The 22,500-nt window shown below is 41.8% G+C and overlaps 2 protein-coding genes across 2 annotated transcripts; both read left to right on the top strand.

Moving 5' to 3' along the window:
* Window positions 1–7,630: 7,630 nt before the first annotated feature.
* LOC133009379 (nuclear factor 7, brain-like) lies at window positions 7,631–9,449 on the top strand. Its single transcript, XM_061076870.1, has one exon. It carries the CDS (start codon window positions 7,631–7,633, stop codon window positions 8,993–8,995), a length of 1,365 nt encoding a protein of 454 aa, XP_060932853.1. The 3' UTR covers window positions 8,996–9,449.
* A 2,582-nt stretch (window positions 9,450–12,031) lies between these two features.
* LOC133009378 (E3 ubiquitin-protein ligase TRIM35-like) lies at window positions 12,032–14,066 on the top strand. Its single transcript, XM_061076869.1, has 2 exons — window positions 12,032–12,105; window positions 12,193–14,066. Exon 2 carries the CDS (start codon window positions 12,210–12,212, stop codon window positions 13,590–13,592), a length of 1,383 nt encoding a protein of 460 aa, XP_060932852.1. The 5' UTR covers window positions 12,032–12,105; window positions 12,193–12,209; the 3' UTR covers window positions 13,593–14,066.
* Window positions 14,067–22,500: the final 8,434 nt, after the last annotated feature.

Here is a 22,500-nt window from a genome sequence, read left to right as displayed (position 1 = left end):
AGGGGGCGATCAAGATGCTTTGGCTTCACTTTTGGGAGCCGTCATGTCGTCCATCTTTGTTTTAGTCCATGGATGGAAACATTAAACTTCCTGTTTCTTGTAAAAGACTTGTCAACTTTATAAATTGCAACGTTTGGGTCAATATTTAGAATTAAAAGTGTATTTAATGTTGACAAAGAGTTACAAATAATTAAATATAAAAATCAACCTTGCATGGCCTGTTTTTTATTTTCAAATTTTAATTTTTCTTTTATTGAGCTTAAAATTGAAGCAGGAAAAACAAGTCGTTTTAATTGTTTTATTGTTTTGTTTTTTTTTTGATTTGTGATTTTCGGACTAACTGACTGAAACCAGGACTTTCTGACACTGTTGTTTCTTCCTCTCTGCATTTCTCCCGCTGATGCAACCATCTGCCCTCCACCAGCCTCGTGGCCCTTCTACCCAGGAGTTAATTAGTCTTTTCTTTATCAGTGAAAAGAGTTAATTGATTAATGAGAAATGTTAATGGCTTCATCTGTGAGCAGCCTCTCATTTGCTCTCAGCCTCCTCTTCTCCCACTCCTCTCTCCTCCATCTCCCTCTCAAACACAGACTGGTTTTCTAGCACATTAAGCTCTGAGCTCAGACTTAGAATTCCTCCGAGCGTTTTAATTAAAAGCAGAGAATCGCCGCTCACTCTCTTTCTGCCTCTCACGTCTCTCTGCTTTGGTCTCACACCGACCCGACTCCTTCTCCTGATCCACCTCTCCCTTCATCCTTTCTTCTGGGTGGCAGAAGGAGTCGCCCGATCCCTCCTTCAGAGATCACTTGTGGCCTGACAGCTCTCACAATAAGAGCCATTAAACACAATGAGACAGAAAGACGGCGGCCTAATTTAAAGCCCCTCCTCCTCTGCCTCTTTACATCATTATGGTTTTAGTCGAGCACGGAGATGCAGAGAGAGAGAGAGAGAGAGAGAGAGAGAGAGAGAGAGAGATGGATGAATGTGGGACTTCAAAGTGCTGCAGCACTTGAGGGGAATGATCGGCCTCGTACGTGTGAAGCTGGAAAAAAAAGAAACTTTAATCAAACTGCAGCCGAGAAGCAAACAGAAGGTTTCAATGCAGGTGTCGACTGAAATCCTCCCTCGTCCCAGGGGAGGGATTGGTTTCCTGCAGAAGCTTTTACCTTGAAATCCCAAAGTTCTTTAATAATATCTAAATGGATGTGAAGTGTGTCCATCTGGTAAATATGACGTCCACAAGTTGAATTATTCTCTAAAACCAGAAGAACTCTAATAAGGACCTTCATGGAGTATTAGAGCCACTTGAAGGGGATAAAATCCGACCAATCCAGAAGAAAGTCGCACATTTACGAGAGAATATTCATTTCTGTGCAATTCATGGTTTATATTCTCACACTGTACATGTTCGGTTTATTCTGTTTAAACTGGATATATAATATTTATATTCCATTCCTACTTCCTTGCATTTTGAAGTATTTAATGTTTACTTATCATTACTTTACAGATACTGAAACTTCCCTGCTGAGACACTGAAGGATTATCTTATCTTATCTTATTTTATCATATGTTATCTTATCTTAACCTAATTTGATCTTGTCTTATCTGAAGTCGTTATTTAAGGCTTCATGTCCTGTTACATGTTGAATATCAGAAGATCTGTCCGTCCCCTGTGTTAATATGAATATTTTGATATTTGAAGTTATTCTTTTGTGTAAGTTTCATAAATCACTCATTTCAAGTCCAAGCTTCAAGTTTTATTTGTCATATAAGTTCACACAGAGTCAATGGTACAGGGAAAAGTGTCGGACTAGAAGGACAAATCGATTCAGTAATAACATAGAATATAAAGTAAGAAAGACAAAATTATAAATAAAGAATATTGGAGTAAACAAGTAAATTTAAATACATTTCTAAAGTTGATTTATATAAAGTAGTGGCCAGAATTTAAAACCGTAGGATTGCAATGTTATACGAGAGATTATTAAAGCAACATGGAGGATTTAGTTTCAAGATAAAACTGAAAAACTGAAATTCGAAAAGAAAAAAGGCAACAAACAACCTTTGTGAGTCACATGAGAGAGAAGAGAAGTGTGATGAATCTGTGGGACAAAGTTCCAGTTGACGTGAGATGAAAATGATTCGTCCTCTGATGAGACAAATGTAAGTTCCTCTGAACTCTCGCTGTGGAACATTGAGATGAAGGAAACATGTCAATTGGTCCAAATTTATTCTTTTCTCTCGTTCAGTTTAGAAAAGCAACAATTATCAAGACACAAACGCAGAGGACGGACGGTGTCCAGAGGGGGGGGCAGGTGTGTAAGTGTGTGTGTGTGTGTGTGTGTGTGTGTGTGTGTGTGTGTGTGTGTGTGGTGCTCTCTGAAGTAAACGATTGATTGAGGCCTGAGAAGAATGAATCACTAGCTGACATATGGTAAAGTGGAGCTTTTCATGATCTTCACTCTATTACAGGGATTAGAGACACAGGGAGGGCCACACACACACAGACACACACACACACACACACACACACACACACACAGACGCACACACACACACACACACACAACCTGTAGTGTCAGAGGCTTGAAGGTGTTACTTTCATCACTTTTACACCAGATCAGTTGATGAACGCAGGTTTTTTAATCATCGTCTGCCATTTGACACCTGGGCGAACGAGCTGATCTGGAGAGAGAGTGCAGACGAGTCAGTGTCTGAGTTGTTGGTGAAGCGAGACGCCGTCTGCAAACCAATCAGAGTCAAGTACAGGTAGACTCCGCCCACGAAACCAACAGATCCAATTAAGCTATGGAACAAACATGAAGCTTCAGACTCTCAGGTGTGAAATCATCTATAAAACTAAAGGTTTCTAGATTCAGAAGTTTGCTGCAGATAAACGTGAATAACTACTGAAAGAAGGTTTTGACGTCCGGAGGAAACACAAAGAAAAGGTCACAGGTTCGATTCTCACTTCAACACAATCTGACTCTGAGCAGAAGCTTCTGGATTCAGACACGAGCTTCTCTCACCTTTCTCAAGTCCGACAGACCCCCATGAAATCATCCTTTAAGTGAGGGATTACTCACAGTGTGTGTGTGTGTATGTAAGTGTGTGCATGTGTGTGTGTGTGTGTGTGTGTAAGTGTGTGTGTGTGTGTGTGTGTGTAAGTGTGTGTGCGTGTGTGTGAGTGTGTGCGTGCGTGCGTGCGTGTCCATGCTGGTAATGCCCATGGTAAATTGATACCATTACTGTCTGGTTGTGAAAAAGGCAGAACGAAAGACCCTGCTTGTGTCCGACCACTCACTGTTGACTTTCTGCCCTGTGTGTGTGTGTGTGTGTGTGTGTGTGTGTGTGTGTGTGTGTGTGTGTGTGTGTGTGTGTGTGCTTGTGTGTGTGGGGGAGAGGAAGAGTGAGAGAGAGACAGAGAAAGAGTGTGAGCGGCACGTGAATGTATCTAAAAAACATGTGGATTGGTATGGGATCTTTCCTTCTTATTTCTTTCTTTCATTCTAACTTCATGTCTTTCTTTGTCTTTATCTACCCCCCCCCCCCTCTCTCTCTCTCTCTCTCTCTCTCGGACCTACCCATGTATGACAGATATGGTGGATTGTGAGTAGATCAGAGCAGATCATTGAGGTGAATGGCTTCAATGAAACCTCTCATTCAGCTGCGGGTCGACGTTTTCAAAGGAACCCTGATATGGAAGAAATGGGGATATCCTCCTGGCTGTTCCTTTATTCCAGTGTGTGTGTGTGTGTGTGTGTCTGTGTGTGTGTGTGTGTGTGTGTGTGTGTGTGTGTGTGTGTGTCTGTGTGTGTGTGTGTGTCTGTGTGTGTGTGCTGACTTTAGTCCATGTGAAATTATCAAACAAAGCTGAAACAGGAAGTAGCATGAATGGCTCTCACGCTGGGCGCCATGACCGTAATCTGGTGTGTGTGCACGTGTGCGTCTTCGTGCACGTTGGCTGTAGGAGAGAGAATCGCCCGGACACAGTTTCCAAACAGCAAATGAGAACGTGCAGCTCTGGATTCTGTCCTTTGAATCGAGAGGACACGTCTGTTGTTCCATCAATGGCTGAGTTTCTGTCGGACTGTGTCGTCGTCTTGTAACGAGAAACTTGTTTGTTTTTCTCCGAAAGGAAATTTAAATGTGATTTTACACATTTGAATATCTGCACTTTGAGTTCTCAAAAAGAAGAGAAAAGAAACACAGGCTCCACCTTGTGATGGTTTCATCTCCTTCCTTCAGATCAACACTTTGCCAAAGTTCTTTCTTATCGACCGAGTCACTGACCAACACATTTTGTGTGTTTACTTGTTATTGTGTCTCTTTGCATCATCTTGTGTTTCCTGTTGTAAACGTGTGTGTCTGTAATGTTGTGTTCTTTGTCCTGTCTTGATACTTCAGAATTGTCCCTCGTCAGTAGTGAGTCGTCCTCAAACTCTTCAACAATATTCTGTCACTTTTTATTGGTTGTGTGCAGAGCTTTTTATGAACAGTTAGAAAACGTTGTGTTCATCCTGCCTGGTTTTTCTGCACTGAAGCGGTTGTGTATACCTGGTAGAGAAAGTGATTCTATGAAAGTTGAATCAGGATAGAGATAGTCACCTGTGAATGTTTGGTGCAGTCTGATATGAAAAAACGAAATCTACTTATCTAAATGATCTGGGCCAGATGTTTTAACCAGTTATCGAACACAGCTGCTGTTTGGCCTTTTGTCTGTTTATTCAAAGTGTATTAATATTAAACGAATCTTGTGTCGAACCAAATTCATCGCTGCACTTCCTTGTTCCACCAAGAACACTGTTCTGAGTCTGAAGCCGATAAGATCTGTTCTCATGACGTGTTCCTCACAGACAGACGTGTGGAATCGGTAGTTAGGGTCATTATTTCCTGTTATTTGCAAAATAAAACAATTAAAACAAAATAAAACAATGAGTCGCTAAACAGTCATCTAGATAAAGACTTAGTTGTTAACCCATCGTTCTCTGCTGATGGTACATTCATCAGGAGCCCTCTTCTTTTGCCCCTGACCCTCAGAGAACATGAGTCCGCCCCTGCAGATGTGAGATAGATTTGTATTTATTCCTCTTTCCCATAGCAGAGCTCCTGCCAGTTTGATTATGTGAGCGACAGATCCCTGACTGGGTCGGATCCGACTGGATTAGCCGTTTCCTGCCCGGGCACAATGGCGTCCACCAGGGAACCAGATCAAACCGCACAGACGCACATGCATGTGTAGTCGGCGCATATCATAACATGTGCCTGTGTGCGTTTGTGTGTCCGCATGCAGGTAGCAAAGAGACAGGCTAAAGGGCCGAAAGCCAACAAAGAACCTGAAGAGAGAAGCAGCAGGAAGCTGATTAGTCACTTTATCCCTTCTCGCTCTCAGTCCTCGCTCTGCGCTCCGGCCGACGCTGGGATCAAGAGAGAAAGACCAAGTTAAAATCAAAGGTTGAACCAGGGATTAGTCCTGAGAGCAGGAGGCGGGAGGCGGGAGGACGGGAGGACGGGAGGACGGGAGGACGCTCCATGTTTCACAGCTTTAAAGAAAACCAGAGAAGCACAGGGACCGAAAGTAAAAATGAAACATTATAGTTAATAATATTAAGCTCCTGTTTGTTCTCTTTGTTCCTTTTATTTTCCAATTTTCAGTTGGTGATTCAATTAAAATCTATTGTCTTAATTAAAAATATATAAAAGAACAACCTGAGCATCTTTAACAATAGAAATAAAGGTTGTGAAGTGCGTTTGAAATCGAGTCCAGAGGAGATAAAAGGAAAGTTGTGTGGCCACAAGACAAAAGGAGGATTATCTCTTAGAGAAAGTTTGACCTGCTGTTCTACTTATTTTGTCTCATAATAAGAAATAAGAACAAACCACAATATGCAAGACTAGAATTAGAGAGTTTCACTTGTAAGGAAATAAACCTTATTTAAATTATTTTGGCGATTTAACACATTCTAATTATTAAATAAAGTATTTCCACACATAAACAACAGTGTTGGTGTTGATTTTGCTTTCTTATCAACGAGTCTGATGCAGGTCCACATGTTCCACGTCTGAGTGAATTTCCCTTGAGATCGAGTCACTTTCCTCATCATAAAACCTCATTATTCATTATAAATAAGTCATACTAAAACCCAAAAAAAATTCCATCATCCATTTTCTGAATAGAGATTATCAGTCATTATGTTTAAACCATCCTAGGTAGACGCACCTCAGGCTATGAGATGTTATAATCTCCTGTAGAAAGAGTTTTAAAGTGTTAAATGCACAATGTCAGGGAGAAGTAAGACACTGCAATGCTTTATGGGATGACGACAACGAAGCAACGAAACATTCTCCGTTCCTGGATTAATTTAAACAGAGAAAATTTCATTCAACACATTTCAACATCCGGGATTAGTTTAATGCTCACAAATCTTTTTTGCTTTATCTGTTGTTATTAGGGCCCGAGCACTGACAGGTGAGGCCCTATTGAAATTGTAAGGATTATTATTATTCAGGAAAATTTATTGGCTTTTTGAGGCTTTAACATGTTCAAATTCGTAGCAAAATTTGCAGAAAGTTAGAAAGTGGTGAAAATTTACATATTCTGGAGGAATTTTCAATTGGCGTCGCAAAATGATTCAACGGTGCCCCCCCCGAGACCCCTGGAACGTTTTCACATTGACCGATCTTCACAAATACACATGTGTATCATGACCAGACAAACCAAAAAGTCTTTAGGAGCAATTTGAAAAACGCAACAGGAAGCCTGCTATTTTGCATTTAGTCGCCATTTTGGCCATATTCCACATTTTTACTTTGAGGTACTTGTACCAGGGCTTTGATCAGATCTACTTCAAATTGAGATGAGTGTCATCACAACAAGATAGAGATACAGAGTTATTAAAAGATACATTTCTCGTCACACGGTGTCACCATGGCGTGGCGTCAAAGTTTGATTACACGTCGTTAAAACACGATGTTCTGTATCGCGGACATACATGGACCATGAATCCTTTGATGCTGAGCCGTAAACAAACAACTCAACTCCTGCAGTGTCAGTGGCCAAAGATCAAAGATCAAAGATCAAAGAAATCTTTATGTCTTGTAAAGGTGTCGTCTCTCTCTCTCTCAGAATTGGGACATTTCCTCAGACCGTGTTAACATTGAGGTACGGTGACGGTTCATCCTTCGCCAAAGGAGACGATGTTGTCATTACTCCACTGTACCTCTGAATTTGGCAACGAGGTTGAATTTTACAGCCAAGTCTCTTGTCTGTGTGAGCTTGTTGCTGCCAAATGACTTTTGACCAGCTTTCAAATCCAAGGCTTGAATTACTTTTTACAATTGTGTCCTGACACACCAGAGAAACCAGGAAGCATCTGCTCCTCCCTGAAGAGACGCAGGCTGAAAACCAGACGATCACATTCACCTTCCAAACCAAACTGAACCAAACCAGACCAGACGTCCTGAGTGAGTCCAGCTCCAGGAGAGAAGAGTCAAACTACAACCTGCCGACGCTCCACACACTGACCGTGAGTTTAACAAACACCTCGACTCAGAGGGGAAGTGAACCTCAGTGAAGTTCATGGAGCTGTGACTGACTGACTGTCTGTTTTCAGCTTCACCTGGAGACTCAATGGCTTCCAGATTAGACGAGGATCTCTGCTGTCCTGTCTGCCATGATGTCTTCAGAGATCCTGTCATTCTGTCATGTAGCCACAGCTTCTGTAAAGACTGTGTGAAGAGCTGGTGGAAAGACAAAGAAGTAAAAAAGTGTCCAGTTTGTAAGAGAAGGTCTTCAAAGCGTAAACACCCTTGTAACCTGTCGTTAAAGAACCTGTGTGAGACCTTCTTACAGGAGAGAGATCAGAGCTCTTCACATGCTCTCTGCAGTCTGCACTCAGAGAAACTCAGACTCTTCTGTCTGGACCATCAGCAGCCAGTGTGTGTCATCTGCAGAGATTCAGAAAAACACACCATCGATGAAGCTGTAAAACAACACAAGAAGCAGCTTCAGGAAACTCTGGAGACCTTGAAGATGAAGTTACAGAGTTTTGAACGTGTTAAAGTAGAGTTTGAACACACAGCAAAACACATTAAGGTCCAGGCCGGACGCACAGAGATGCAGATCAAGGAGCAGTTTGACAAGCTTTATCAGTTTCTGGAGGAGGAAGAGGAGGCCAGGATGGCTGCACTGAGGGAGGAAGAGGAGCAGAAGAGTCGGATGATGAAGGACAAGATTGAGGCTCTGAGCAGAGACATAACGGCTCTTTCAGACACAATCAGAACGACAGAGGACGAGCTGAGAGCTGAAGACGTCTCGTTCCTGCTCAACTACAAGGCTGCAGTGGAACGAGTCCAGCAGCGCCCCCTGGTGGATGATCCACAGCTGGCCTCAGGAGCTCTGATAGACGAGGCCAAACATCTGGGCAACCTGAGCTTCAACATCTGGAGCAAGATGAAGGAAGTGGTCTCCTACAGTCCTGTGGTTCTGGACCCAAACTCTGCTCATCCAGTACTCGTCCTGTCTGAAGATCTGACCAGTTTGAGAGGAGGAGAGAGACAGAAGCTTCCTGACAATCCAGAGAGGTTTGATAAACACGCCTCAGTCCTGGGATCTGAGGGTTTTAACTCAGGGACCCACAGCTGGGACGTCCTGGTTGGAGACAGTACAAGCTGGTTCCTGGGTGTGTCAGATGAGCCTGTCCAGAGGAAGGGAGATAAATGGTCTGGAATATGGAGAATATTGTTACGTGGGGGTAAATACAAAGCATGGTCACCATCAGGATCATCTGATCTCTCTGTGCAGAACATACAGAGGATCAGAGTGAAACTGGACTGGGACAGAGGAGAACTGTCGTTCTCTGATCCTGATTCTAACAAACACATTCACACCTTCACACACACTTTCACTCAGAAGATGTTTCCATACTTTAACATTGGAGGTCCCTTGAAGCTGTTACCTGTGAATGTCTCTGTGACGCTGGATCAGAGCAGTTAGAGATAAAGATTTTATTCATCATGTTCGTTTCTTCAAGAGAAATCTGCAGAATCTAAATGTTAAACTCGTTATTCTAAAGCTTTGTTTATTTCTTCTTTTACTTCTCACTCATTTTTATTTCTCCTGTCGACTTTTCCATGTGTCTAAAAAGATTTGATAATTTTCTGATCTTTATCTTTGGTTTGTTTTTTACTAATCATTTAGATTTTGTGTGGATCCATGAAGTCGAGCAAACTGATGAAGATCCACATAAAAACACTTTTATCAATAACAGCTGATAATTGTTCATATTCAACAAACTTTATTAAAACTCACATATGAGACATGATTCATGTTTAATTGCATAAAGTCTGTTCACATATGAAATAATCCAACATATATGAACATTTCTCTGTTTGATGTGATGAAGCCAAAATGATTCTGTCTGTAAAAGTGTTTATTCAACAGCAGCCAAGTGATGTGATTTTAATATTGTAATACAAATAATAAAAACTATCAAAAAGAAACGGAGTTCTGAACTTTTTTAAGTTGAAAAGTAAATATAACATTATCTGCCATTAAGTAGGATTTAACACTCAGATAGTTTCAGGTTTTAAATTGAGTTATATTTTTATATATTATATCACTCTCCTTCTCTCTGTATCTATCTGTCTATCTATCTTCCTAAATTTTTATGATGATTTTTAGAAAAGATTAACAATTTTTTTATTAATTTAAAATTCATATATGTATATTTGTGTTCGTTTTCCAATATGTAATCGATGTATATTTATATATTAAATATTTCAAGAAATTCGGCAGCTATATGATAAACTAGGGCTACGTTGTAGCACTGAACGGTCCGAGCTCACGCAACTCGGGACCTGTCTCGCTCGGTGGAGAGAGCGACCGGGATCAAGATAAAGGATTATTATTACATACAGACTAATAGAGCTTTTCGAGTAGGCCCTCTGATGTAGCGTGAGCAGTTTTGTGTCAATTTTGTGGACAATGTTACAACAAATATTTTTTTACACTGATCAGTATGTGGCGCTATGACCCTGAACTAATATTAATATATGGAGCTGTTCAGGTCAGGATTGTGATCATTGGTCAGTAGTTCGGAGCCGGTTGGATAATGCAGAGTGGATTTACAAAGTACTTCCTGTTTCATGGTGAATCAGTAGGTGGCGCTATGACACTGAGGAAATAATGACAAATAGAGCTGTTCAGGCTTAGTCTCTGATCATGAGACAGAAGTTTGGTGGTGATAGGACAATGCAGAGTGGAGTCATGACAACATCGTGTCCTTTGGCGACGGATGATCCTTCGCCGCACATCAATGTTTACACGGTTTCAGAAAATGTCAAAATTCTGACCACGATCCAATAACTTGACTGAGCTCATTTGAGCTGTATATTGTAAAGCAGCCAGGAGCAGTTCATCAAAGTATGAAATGTGTCACTTACTGTCGCCAGCAGGGGGCGCTGTGACAGTGAGTCAATATTGACACATGGATGAGATCGGGGCGGGACTGTGAATGTGTGAATGAGGTTTGAGGCTGAAGGAACAATGCACAGAGGAGTTATAATAAATCCCTGTTTTTCACCAGGCCGGGACTCTTGTGTCACATGTCTAATTTGGACTCGTTTTTATTGTGATTTGAAGTCAGAAGATTTGAACTATTTTAACGTGACATTATTATTATTTATTTTTTATAGATTCAGTCGAGTAGAAATGATCTTCAGAGGAAAACTTTACCTTTTATGCTTTTACGACATTTCTTATCCTGTACCTGTACTTGAGTAAATAGGTTGAACCAGAATTTTTACTTTTACTTGAGTCATTTTAAACACAAGTAACTGTATTTTTATTAGAGTAAAGAACATGTTGACTTTTGTTACCTCGTGCTTAAACTGTCGATTACAGATACGTAACATTTCACACTAACGTTTTCTTTGGGCGAATATGATGATAAATGTGTCACAACGACTTCCCTCACAAAAAAGTAAAACCGTTTTATTTTCTATATTCTGCATGAATCTAACGACTGATTTCCCCAAAGCCTCACAACTCAGTCTCTGTTTTGAACCTTCTATTCAGAGCGAGGTTTGGAGATTGAACTTGCAAATTCGCCGGTAAACACGTGAAAGGAACCGTTTTTCAAATGATGATCTACGATTAAAAAAAATGAAATAACTCCATCAGAGCGTACAGTAATGTGGGGCAATTTATGTTGATGACATTTTCATTTTATGTGTGTTTGAATTCTCCAAAGACAGCATCATCGCTTGTTTTAAATATGTTTCTGATAGCCACATTTATTGAATGCCCAAAGTCACACCCTATAATGGTGTCACACCTAAGGTATAATAGTCACAACAAAATGTAAAATCATTTGATGATGTCGTACTTTTCACTGCACTCACACACAAATTTATGAGCAAACTTGAGCTGATTTATATTTATAAAACCATCTTTTCATTTTCTTACATTTTGTCCATTTGTTTGCACTTTGAATCTGTCTCTTTAATGAAACTTCAGCTCTGCAGTTACGTCACAGACCCCCCCCCCCCCCCCTGCACTTCCTGTTAATATTTAACTTTCACTTTCACCGACCTCTGAATTTGGCAACGAGGCTGAATTTCACAACCAAGTCTCTTGTCTGTGTGAGCTTGTTGCTGCCAAATGACTTTTGACCAGTTATCAAATCCAAGGCTTGAATTACTTTTTACGATCGTGTCCTGACACAACAGAATATGAATAGTGAATGTATTGCACATGAACCATTGATATTTCACAGGCAGATGAATCAGGCAGTTAAGAGTTAAAGTGTTAGAGTGCAGTCCATAAGGGAGGTGCAGTGTTGTTACTGGCAGCAGAGCTGCTTGTACATGTGTCTGCAGGTTTTACAGGTTTTATCATCCAGCATCTCAAGCTCCTCCCTCTCCTGACACACCAGAGAAACCAGGAAGCATCTGTTCCTCCCGGAAGAGACGCAGGCTGAAAACCAGACGATCACATTCACCTTCTAAACCAAACTAAACCAAACCAGACCAGACGTCCTGAGTGAGTCCAGCTACAGGAGAGAAGAGTCAAACTACAACCTGCCGACGCTCCACACACTGACCGTGAGTTTAACAAACACCTCGACTCAGAGGGGAAGTGAACCTCAGTGAAGTTCATGGAGCTGTGACTGACTGACTGTCTGTTTTCAGCTTCACCTGGAGACTCAATGGCTTCCAGATTAGAAGAGGATCTCTGCTGTCCCGTCTGCCATGATGTCTTCAGAGATCCTGTTGTCCTGTCATGTAGCCACAGCTTCTGTAAAGACTGTGTGGAGAGCTGGTGGAAGGACAAGGAAGTAAAGGAGTGTCCACTTTGTAAGAAAATATCTTCAATGATTGAACCACCTTGTAACCTGGTGCTGAAGAACCTGTGTGAGACCTTCATCCTGGAGAGAGATCAGAGCTCTTCACCTGCTCTCTGCAGTCTGCACTCAAAGAAACTCAGACTCTTCTGTCTGGACCATCAGCAGCCAGTGTGTCTCGTCTGCAGAGATTCAGAAAAACACACCAACCACACAATCAGACCCATCGATGAAGCTGCACAACAACACAAGAAGCAGCTTCAGGAAACTCTGGAGACCTTGAAGAAGAAGTTACAGAGTTTTGAACGTGTTAAAGTAGAGTTTGAACTAACAGCAGAACACATTAAGGTCCAGGCCGGACGCACAGAGATGCAGATCAAGGAGCAGTTTAAAAAGCTTCATCAGTTTCTGGAGGAGGAAGAGGAGGCCAGGATGGCTGCACTGAGGGAGGAAGAGGAGCAGAAGAGTCGGATGATGAAGGAGAAGATTGAGGCTCTGAGCAGAGACATAACGGCTCTTTCAGACACAATCAGAACCACAGAGGACGAGCTGAGAGCTGAAGACGTCTCGTTCCTGCTCAACTACAAGGCTGCAGTGGAACGAGTCCAGCAGCGCCCCCTGCTGGATGATCCACAGCTGGCCTCAGGAGCTCTGATAGACGAGGCCAAACATCTGGGCAACCTGAGCTTCAACATCTGGAACAAGATGAAGGACGAGGTCTCGTACAGTCCTGTGGTTCTGGACCCAAACTCTGCTAATCGAGAACTCGTCCTGTCTGAAGATCTGACCAGTTTGAGACGAGGAGAGAAACATAAGCTTCCTGACAATCCAGAGAGGTTTGATGAATACGGCTCAGTCCTGGGATCTGAGGGTTTTAACTCAGGGACTCACAGCTGGGAGGTCCTGGTTGGAGACAGTACAAGCTGGTTCCTGGGTGTGGCAGCAGAGTCTGAACAGAGGAAGGGAAGAAAAGAGTCTAGAGCATGGAGAATATTGTTACGTGGGGGTAAATACAAAGCAGGGTCACCATCAGGATCATCTGATCTCTCTGTGCAGAAGATCCAGAGGATCAGAGTGAAACTGGACTGGAACAGAGGAGAACTGTCGTTCTCTGATCCTGATACTAACAAACACATTCACACCTTCACACACACTTTCACTCAGAAGATGTTTCCATACTTTAACATTGGAGGTCCCATGAAGCTGTTACCTGTGAATGTCTCTGTGACGCTGGATCAGAGCCGTTAGAGATAAAGATTTTATTCATCATGTTTATTTCTTCAAGAGAAATCTGCAGAATCTAAATGTTGAACTAGTTATTCTAAAGCTTTGTTTATTTCTCCTTTTACTTCTCACTAATTTTTATTTCTACTGTCGACTTTTCCACGTGTGTAAAAAGATTTCATTATTTTCTGAACTTTATCTTTTGTTTGTTTTTTACTTTCATGGAAAATGTTTTCTGTCATTTAGATTTTGTGTGGATCCATGAAGTCGAGCAAACTGATGAAGATCCACATAAAATTACTTTTATCAATAACAGCTGATCATTGTTCACATTCAACAAACTTTATTAAAACTCAGACATGAGACGTGATTCATGTTTAATTGCATAAAGTCTGTTCACATATGAAATAATCCAACATATATGAACATTTCTCTGTTTAATGTGATGAAGCCAAAATGATTCTGTCTGTAAAAGTGTTTATTCAACAGCAGCCAAGTGATGTGATTTTAATATTGTAATACAAATAATAAAAACTATCAAAAAGAAACGGAGTTCTGAACTTTTTTAAGTTGAAAAGTAAATATAACATTATCTGCCAAGAAGTAGGATTTAACACTCAGATAGTTTCAGGTTTTAAATTGAGTTATATTTTTATATATTATATCACTCTCTCTCTCTCTCTCTCTGTATCTATCTGTCTATCTTCCTAAATTGTTATGAAGTTTTTTAGTAAAGATCAACAATTTTTTTATTAATTTAAAATTCATATATGTATATTTATCTTTGTTTTCCAATATGTAATCAATGTATATTTATATATTAAATATTTCAAGCAATTCGGCAGCTATATGATAAACTAGGGCTACGTTGTAGCACTGAACGGTCCGAGCTCACACAACTCGGGACCTGTCTCGGTCGGTGGAGAGAGCGACCGGGATTAAGATAAAGGATAAAGATTCACTTCCTGCGTCTGTCACGTGATGTCGATCCTTGCCTGCTAATTGCTCATCACAGTCCACGCTATCAAATAGCACATCACACGGTGAGGATTTTATGTAAATTGAATGATAGTTGAAAATCAAAGCTTACTTCCTGTTGCCAGTAGGTGGCGCCATCCCTATTATTACATACAGACTAATAGAGCTTTTCAAGAAGGGCTCTGATGTAGCGTGAGCAATTTTGTGTCAATTGGACAATGTTACAACAAATACATTTACACACTGATCAGTAGGTGGCGCTATGACCCTGAGCTAATATTAATATATGGAGCTGTTCAGATCAGGATTGTGATCAAGGGTCAGTAGTTTGGGGCCGGTTGGATAATGCAGAGTGGATTTACAAAGTACTTCCTGTTTCATCGAATCAGTAGGTGGCGCTATGACACTGAGGAAATATTGACACATGGAGCTGTTCAGGCTTGGACTCTGATCATGTGACAGAAGTTTGGTGGTGATAGGACAATGCAGAGTGGAGTTATGACAACATCGTGTCCTTTGGCGACGGATGATCTTTCGCCGAACATCAATGTTTACACGGTTTGAGGAAATGTCACAATTCTGACCATGATCCAATAACTTGACTGAGCTCTTTTGAGCTGTATATTGTAAAGCAGCCAGGAGCAGTTCATCAAATGAGGTTTGAGGCTGAAGGAACAATGCACAGAGGAGTTATAATAAATCCCTGTTTTTCACCAGGCCCCGACTCTTGTGTTAATATCTAATTTGGACTTGTTTTTATTGTGATTTGAAGTCAGAAGATTTGAATCATTTTAATGTGACATTATTATTATTTATTTTTTATAGATTCAGTCGAGTAGAAACGATCTTCAGAGGAAAACTTTAACTTTTATACTTTGACGACATTTCTTATCCTGTACTTATACTTGTACTTGAGTAAAGAGGTTGAACCAGAATTTTTAAAACACATATTTTAAATTTTAAACATTTTAAACACAAGTAACTGTATTTTTATTAGAGTAAAGACCGTGTTGACTTTTGTTACCTTGTGTTAGTGCTTAAACTGTTGATTACAGATACGTCACATTTCACACTAATGTTGTGTTTGGGTGAATATGATGATAAATGTCCGACTATCCGACTATACCCTGAATAAAATGTGGAAACTAACAATTTAGTAGCACTTAAATGGCACTTTGTAGTTTTGCTCTATTTTTGAAGAAATTTTACTTTCTTCATTCTTGTTGTTCTGGGTTTGTACCCTCGGGGTTGATGCACTTATTTTAAGTCGCTTTGGATAAAAGCGTCAGCTAAATTAAATGTAATGTAATGTCATTTTAAAATGTGTCACAGCGACTTCACTCCCAAAAAAATAAAACTGTTTTATTTTCTATATTCTGCATGAATCTAACGACTGATTTCCCCAAAGCCTCACAACTCAGTCTCTGTTCTGAACCTTCTATTCAGAGTGAAGTTTGGAGATTGAACTTGCAAATTTGTGAAAGGAACCGTTTTCAAATAAATCTCACATTGATTTAAAAGAAAGTAGTTTTGTGTTTGCAGGACGTCCAACGTGGGGACATGGAACCGCTTCACGCTGCGCTGAAATGCCGTCACATAAACGATTTGAATCCGCGTATAAACAGCGGTACGCATGAGTGTCCTGCAACAGGATCTCTCTGTCTGCTGATCCGTGTGAGAACGCTTGTCCCTCAGCGTATGCATATATAAGCCTACTATACACTCTCAATTACAACACTGTTCCTGTTCTGTCTCTCACACACACACAGACACACACACCCTGGAAAGGCCCGCAGAGTCCCTTTTTCCCTGTTATGCAAATAACATCAGCCCTTAAAACGGTTTGAGTGAGAATTAAACGTGAATTAAATGAGGCTTGGCTCTTTTTTCTCCTTTCTATCTGAATAAGGCAAAGTCCCGTCACCATGGGAGATCCCCACGCCGTTGCCATGCCTGTTATGGGATTGACAAGATGAGAAGTGACATAAATACCATGGCTGGCATTCAATCCAATTATGTGGCGTGGAACTGCTCAATACCTGCTAGCTGAGCGGTGCTGCGCTGGCGTCCTTGCATTCAGCCCACCTCAGAAATAAGACTGGCCGTATTCATCTCTAAGCCCGGCGCTAACCTCGGTCCCGTCACCTCGGCGAGCTCCGAGTCCCGGCCCTCAACCCTGAGCTGAACCCGTCAGCCCGGCTTAGCGCAGGCCCTGGGACGAGCTGCTTCCCCAGGCTCTGTGTGCACCCCCGACATTTAGCTGAATCCCTGTGAACGAGCCGCAGGCCTGAAGCCGGCAGCGGCATGAAGACGTGATCCTGATATCAGCAGCAACACAGGAAACTGGATGTGGAGGAATTCTGACGGTGGAATGACAATAAGATGTTTGTGCATTTCGAACTGGATTTGCTCCGACAACATTTTCTTCACGGTTTCAGTGACTCTGCTCAGGAGCCTCTGATTTTACAGAGTTTGACTCCAATTTCATTCCTTATATAAAACATATATAAGATCAACAAAATATAAGCTTAAATGAACGAGTATCCACTGAAACTTTTACAAAACAATCTTAATGCCACTGATTGTGTCAGAGCATGGAGATACTCATACGCCACGTTTGTTTTTCTTCCGAAGTCACGATTGATCACACGAGTTTCTGTGAGATTCCAAGTGTCTGGAATCATGAAAGTGTGTAGTCGTACGTTCGGGGCCAAATCGTCTAGTGTGTAAATTCTGACGATTATTATATCAAACATCCTTTAAATGTCATAACGTCTGGGATCTCCAGGAGTGGAACCTCCTCTCGTGGCCTCAGTGGGTTCGTGGACCAGTGGAAAAGAAGCTTCAGTGTTTCTTGGACCACAGCGTTCATCTAGAAGACTGATTGCACCTTCTGGCCCACGAAGCCGGTTTGAGGGTTTCTCACCAGGTTCTTGTCTTGACTGAGATTTTTTTTGTAAAACCAGGGTCGTGTGAACAATAACAATTATTTTTATATCTGGGGGAAATATCTGTCAAGAATATAAATATATCTATATATCTGCAGTAGGGTCGATCAGGCACTTGAGTTCAACAGAAAGAAATTCAACTGAAACAGAGTCACCTCAGATTGCGGTGGCTGGATTCGAATGTACTCTGCACCGTGGTTTCTGTGGTTTCTGTGGTTCCTGTGGTTTCTGTGGTTTCTGTGGTTTCTGTGGTTTCTGTGGTTTCCTGTGGTTTCTGTGGTTTCTGTGGTTTCTTGTGGTTTCTGTGGTTTCTTGTGGTTTCCTGTGGTTTCTGTGGTTTCTTGTGGTTTCTGTGGTTTCTTGTGGTTTCTGTGGTTTCTTGTGGTTTCTGTGGTTTCTTGTGGTTTCTTGTAGTTTCTGTGGTTTCTGTGGTTTCTGTGATTTTCTGTGGTTTCTGTGGTTTCCTGTGGTTTCCTGTGGTTTCTTGTGGTTTCTGTGGTTTCTGTGGTTTCTGTGGTTTCTGTGGTTTCTGTGGTTTGCTGTGGTTTCTGTGGTTTCTTGTGGTTTCTTGTGGTTTCTGTGGTTTCTGTGGTTTCTGTGGTTTCTGTGGTTTCTTGTGGTTTCTGTGGTTTCTTGTGGTTTCTTGTGGTTCCTGTGGTTTCCTGTGGTTCCGAGATGACGCTCAGTCCAAAGCTTCATCTGAGGAGCATGAGAAGAAACCCACAGAGGTACGTGCAGCAACAGGTTGGTGTGAGCACTGGGTCACTTTCTCTCTCCCCCACAACACTTGACAAAACCCCAAACGCAAACTCAACTTGACAACCACATCGGGCCCCCCCCCCACCCCCTCCCCTCCGCCCCTCGGCCCCAGCACCGCTCGGCTTGTGTTTGGGCCCCGGAGCCCATTTTAACCACAGGCATTTACAAGCTCCCCTCTAAACAACCTGCCAGGTGCTGTAAGCCTCCGGCTGAAGGGCCGCTGAACGTTATGAGACTCAAATGAGATTAGAGCAGAATGCCGGCTGAATGTAAGAATGGAAGCCGGCATAATGGGGAAGATTGTTAGCACAGCCATGCGTAGCTCTGAGCTCCCATGACCAATCCACAGCTAATGAGGATTCAATGAGCGTGCTCTGTGGCTCCGGTGAGCGAGGCTGCGGCCGGGACACCGAGCTCCACGTCTCTCAGGTCTGTCACCAACACGGACCAATCGCTGACGGCTCAGAGCTCAATGTCATCGCAACGTGTTCACGTTATTATTTCATCTGCTAATAAGAAATGACGACGGCCGAGGAGAAGGCTGTGGCTGCTATTTGGTCATAGAGTAAATTATTAGTAAAGCATTTTGACCTGAAGGTGGCGTCACGTGAAAAGTCAGCAGGTCAGTGTTAGTCTTTATCCTTTTGAAGCCAAAATATCTTGATCGCCCCCGGGTGGCTGGCTGCGGCATGACTATGATCTCCTCCATGTTAGTGGTGACAGAACCGCCAACAATCCAAAGCAAAGAGTCGGAGGTTACAAAGGTCACTACATTGAAATCAATATGATCTTACTCCACAACATTCAATTCATCTTCACATTAGATGTGAATATTATGACGATTCTCGTCTGACCGTACAAGTTAATTAATGTGTTAAACATTCAGGATTTTCATCGTTGTTCAGATCGATGAAAAACGAATCTCGTCATGAAACTCGCAGATTCTCCAGAAACTGTTTTTAAAGATATTTGTTGTTCGATGATGTCACTGACATTTATTAAACATGACAAAAGTACAGTGAGTCCAAATGTAAGATTTCACAGAGCGTCAGTCAGTAATTATTCATTCAGCGTTATTGTTCCTTTCAAGCGCCAAGAAAAACTACACACACACACACACACACACACACACACACACACACACACACACACACACAGGGGCTTTATCCCAGGGCTTGTGCCTCCCTCTCCCTCAACACAGTGAGGTGATGTTTAATGGAAAGTTAATATGGCTTTAATGCTTGTCGCTTCGCTCCGACACTGAAGGCCTCCGCTAATCCACTCTGTTCCACAGCGCCTGGAAACAGATGCTAAGGCCGAGAGAGAGAGAGAGAGAGAGAGACAGAGAGAGAGAGAGAGAGAGAGAGAGAGAGAGAGAGAGAGAGAGAGAGAGAGACAGAGAGTGAGAGAGTAAGAGAGTGAGAGAGTGAGAGAGACAGAGACTGAGAGAATGAGAGAGTGAGAGATTAAGAAAGTGAGAGAGCGAGAGAGTGAGAGAGGAAGAGAGCGAGAGAGTGGGTGCAAAGATGAGAGAGAGAGAGTAAGAGAGCGAGAGAGTGAGAGAGTGTGAGCGAGAGAGAGAGAGAGAGTCAGAGAGCAAGAGAGTAAGAGAGTAAGAAAGTGAGAGAGCGAGAGAGTGAGAGAGGGAGAGAGCGAGAGAGTGGGTGCAAAGACAAGAGAGAGGGAGTCAGAGAGAGTGAGAGAGTGAGAGAGGGAGAGAGTGTGAGAGACAGAGAGTGAGAGAGGGAGAGAGGGAGAGAGAGAGAGAGAGAGAGAGAGTGAGAGAGAGAGAGTGAGAGAGGGAGAGAGGGAGAGAGAGAGAGGGAGAGAGAGACAGAGAGTGAGAGAGGGTGAGAGTGTGAGAGACATAGAGTGACAAAGCGAGAGAGGGAGCGAGGGAGAGAGAGAGAGTCAGAGAGATACAGAGAGCGAGAGAGAAAGAGAGAGAGAGAGTCAGAGAGCAAGAGAGTAAGAGAGTAAGAAAGTGAGAGAGTGAGAGAGGGAGAGAGCAAGAGAGTGGGTGCAAAGACAAGAGAGAGAGAGTCAGAGAGCGAGAGAGTGAGAGAGCGAGAGAGTGAGAGAGGGAGAGTGTGTGAGAGACAGAGAGTGAGAGAGCGAGAGAAGGAGCGAGGGAGAGAGAGAGAGTCAGAGAGTGAGAGAGTAAGAGAGTTAGAGAGGGAGAGAGAGAGAGAGAGTCAGAGAGATACAGAGAGATACAGAGAGCGAGAGAGAGAGAGAGAGAGAGTCAGAGAGTAAGAGAGCGAGAGAATGGGCGCAAAGACGAGAGAGAGAGAGACTATCGGCTGAGGATCACAGGTGTTTTTAATGAAGTCAGTCTACGAATAAGTGTATTTCTTCATATTGATATTGTGAATATTAATGTAGGAATTCATTTACATTTATAATCAATTTCTTTGTGTTAGGTTCTCACTGCTCTGAGAAACTACAAATCCTTTAATACAAGTTTCATGGAACTGAACACCTCCTCTTCACAACCTGGGAATCTTCTGAAGGCTCCAGGTCCACGAGTTGTCATGGTGACATTTGTAAGAATTGTTGGAAGCAGATGAAAATCATTTTTGCGTTAGATTGTAACTTCATCTCTCGACTATAATTCCCTAAAAATGTGTCGGTCTGTAGCTGGAACACATGTTGTCAACTGAAACTCTTAAATCCAATCGACTTCACACTTTGGCCGGTGAGTTGTGAAGAGGCAGAGAAAGAAACAGTGCAGGATTTGGACACGTGACACGTTCAATATTAATACAAATGTAATAAACGTGTGTGTGTGTGTGTGTGTGTGTGTGTGTGTGTGTGTGTGTGCTTGTGTGCTAACAGTCAGTCTGTGGAGTTGAACCTGTTTTCTTCTACGTCCTATGATAATCTACAGCTATGGAACTACAGAACTTTTATTTTGAAAAGTTCGAAACTTGTGTCTGAAGATTGTGTCTTAAATATAAACCACACACACATGAAGAGTAACAAAGAAAATTCAGTTTCATGTGATGAAAAAAATTGAGTATTAAATCTTCAGTGCAGATAAACCAGGTCGGAGGAACACAAGGTTTCTAACTTCACTCTGCACCAAAGACTGTTTGTAAAAAGCAACAAAGTGAAAAGTGAAGGAATAATTCTCAACAGCAGAGAACACAACATTACAAACACACACGTTGAAAACAGGGAAAATGAATGTCCATCTTTAAAGAAAGTAAAGTTTATATTAGTTTTACAGATATAATTGAGCCTTTTATTGAATTTAATGTTGACGTTTCCGTTGCCTATGGGAAAGAGAGTTTTAATTTGAATGTAAACACAGGACAAAGCTTCTTGTGAGACACTCATCAGCATCGTTTAGAAAACACGTCTCTGGTGACACTCGTCCGTCTCCAGCTTTCACTCACGAGTGTTTTCCAGTTGTTGTGGTTTTGTTGAGAGCGTTTTTGTTGAATGTGTTTTGTTGAATGTTCGTTAAGACCCGGAGGCTCAGAGCTTTGACATGAGTCTTAACTCGTTACTGGTTGTTTTCCCTCTTTGTACCAGTAATCAATTCAGGGAGTTAGTGGGGAGGGTTGATGTTGTAAGACTTCAAGAGGCTAATAGCTTTAAAATGAGTCTTAACTGGTTTAATTCACCAACAGCTGTTGTGCTGGTTAAGGATGGAGCAGCGGGCCGGTCCGTCCTTCAGATCAGGAGCTGAAATTAGTTCTGCTGATTCCCATATTCCCTCCCAGAGAACCATCTGCTCCACTTCAATACAATAGAGGGATTTTCTGGAGGAATAAAATGCTTTGAACGCAACAATTTCTCTCTCTCGCTCTGGGAGAGGGCTTTTGGTTAAGGTATCATATTTCCCCGCGGGGTCGACACTCTGCAAAGCCGACGCACATTTAACGACGGGTTTTTCTTTTGTCCCACATGCAGATCAATTCATCAGGACGGATTTAACAACACGCGGAAGACAAACAGTTTAGAAGATTAAACCTGAAATGAGATTCATGTATATATATAGATGATAGATTCAGTTAAATTAAATAATAAATAATGTGTCATCTATTGTTGAAGGTGGTTATAGACCTTTGCAGCAGGAGCCTGAGGGAAGATATGCATCTTAATATGTGATTATTAATGTGTCATGTTATTATGTTTGTAGAATAATCATCTGTTCTCTTTATATTCATGTTCTATAAAAAACACTGTATTGAACAGATTTTTAAAATAGACTTTTATTTGACTTCTTTCAATAATTT

This window comes from Limanda limanda, chromosome 8, assembly GCF_963576545.1.
Source record: "Limanda limanda chromosome 8, fLimLim1.1, whole genome shotgun sequence".
Taxonomy (NCBI): domain Eukaryota; kingdom Metazoa; phylum Chordata; class Actinopteri; order Pleuronectiformes; family Pleuronectidae; genus Limanda; species Limanda limanda.
This window is presented reverse-complemented; position numbering and strand designations above follow the sequence as displayed.

Coding starts and splice junctions, on each gene's coding strand:
- LOC133009379 (XM_061076870.1), top strand. CDS start 7,631: ATGGCTTCCAGATTAGACGAGGATCTCTGCTGTCCTGTCTGCCATGAT.
- LOC133009378 (XM_061076869.1), top strand. CDS start 12,210: ATGGCTTCCAGATTAGAAGAGGATCTCTGCTGTCCCGTCTGCCATGAT.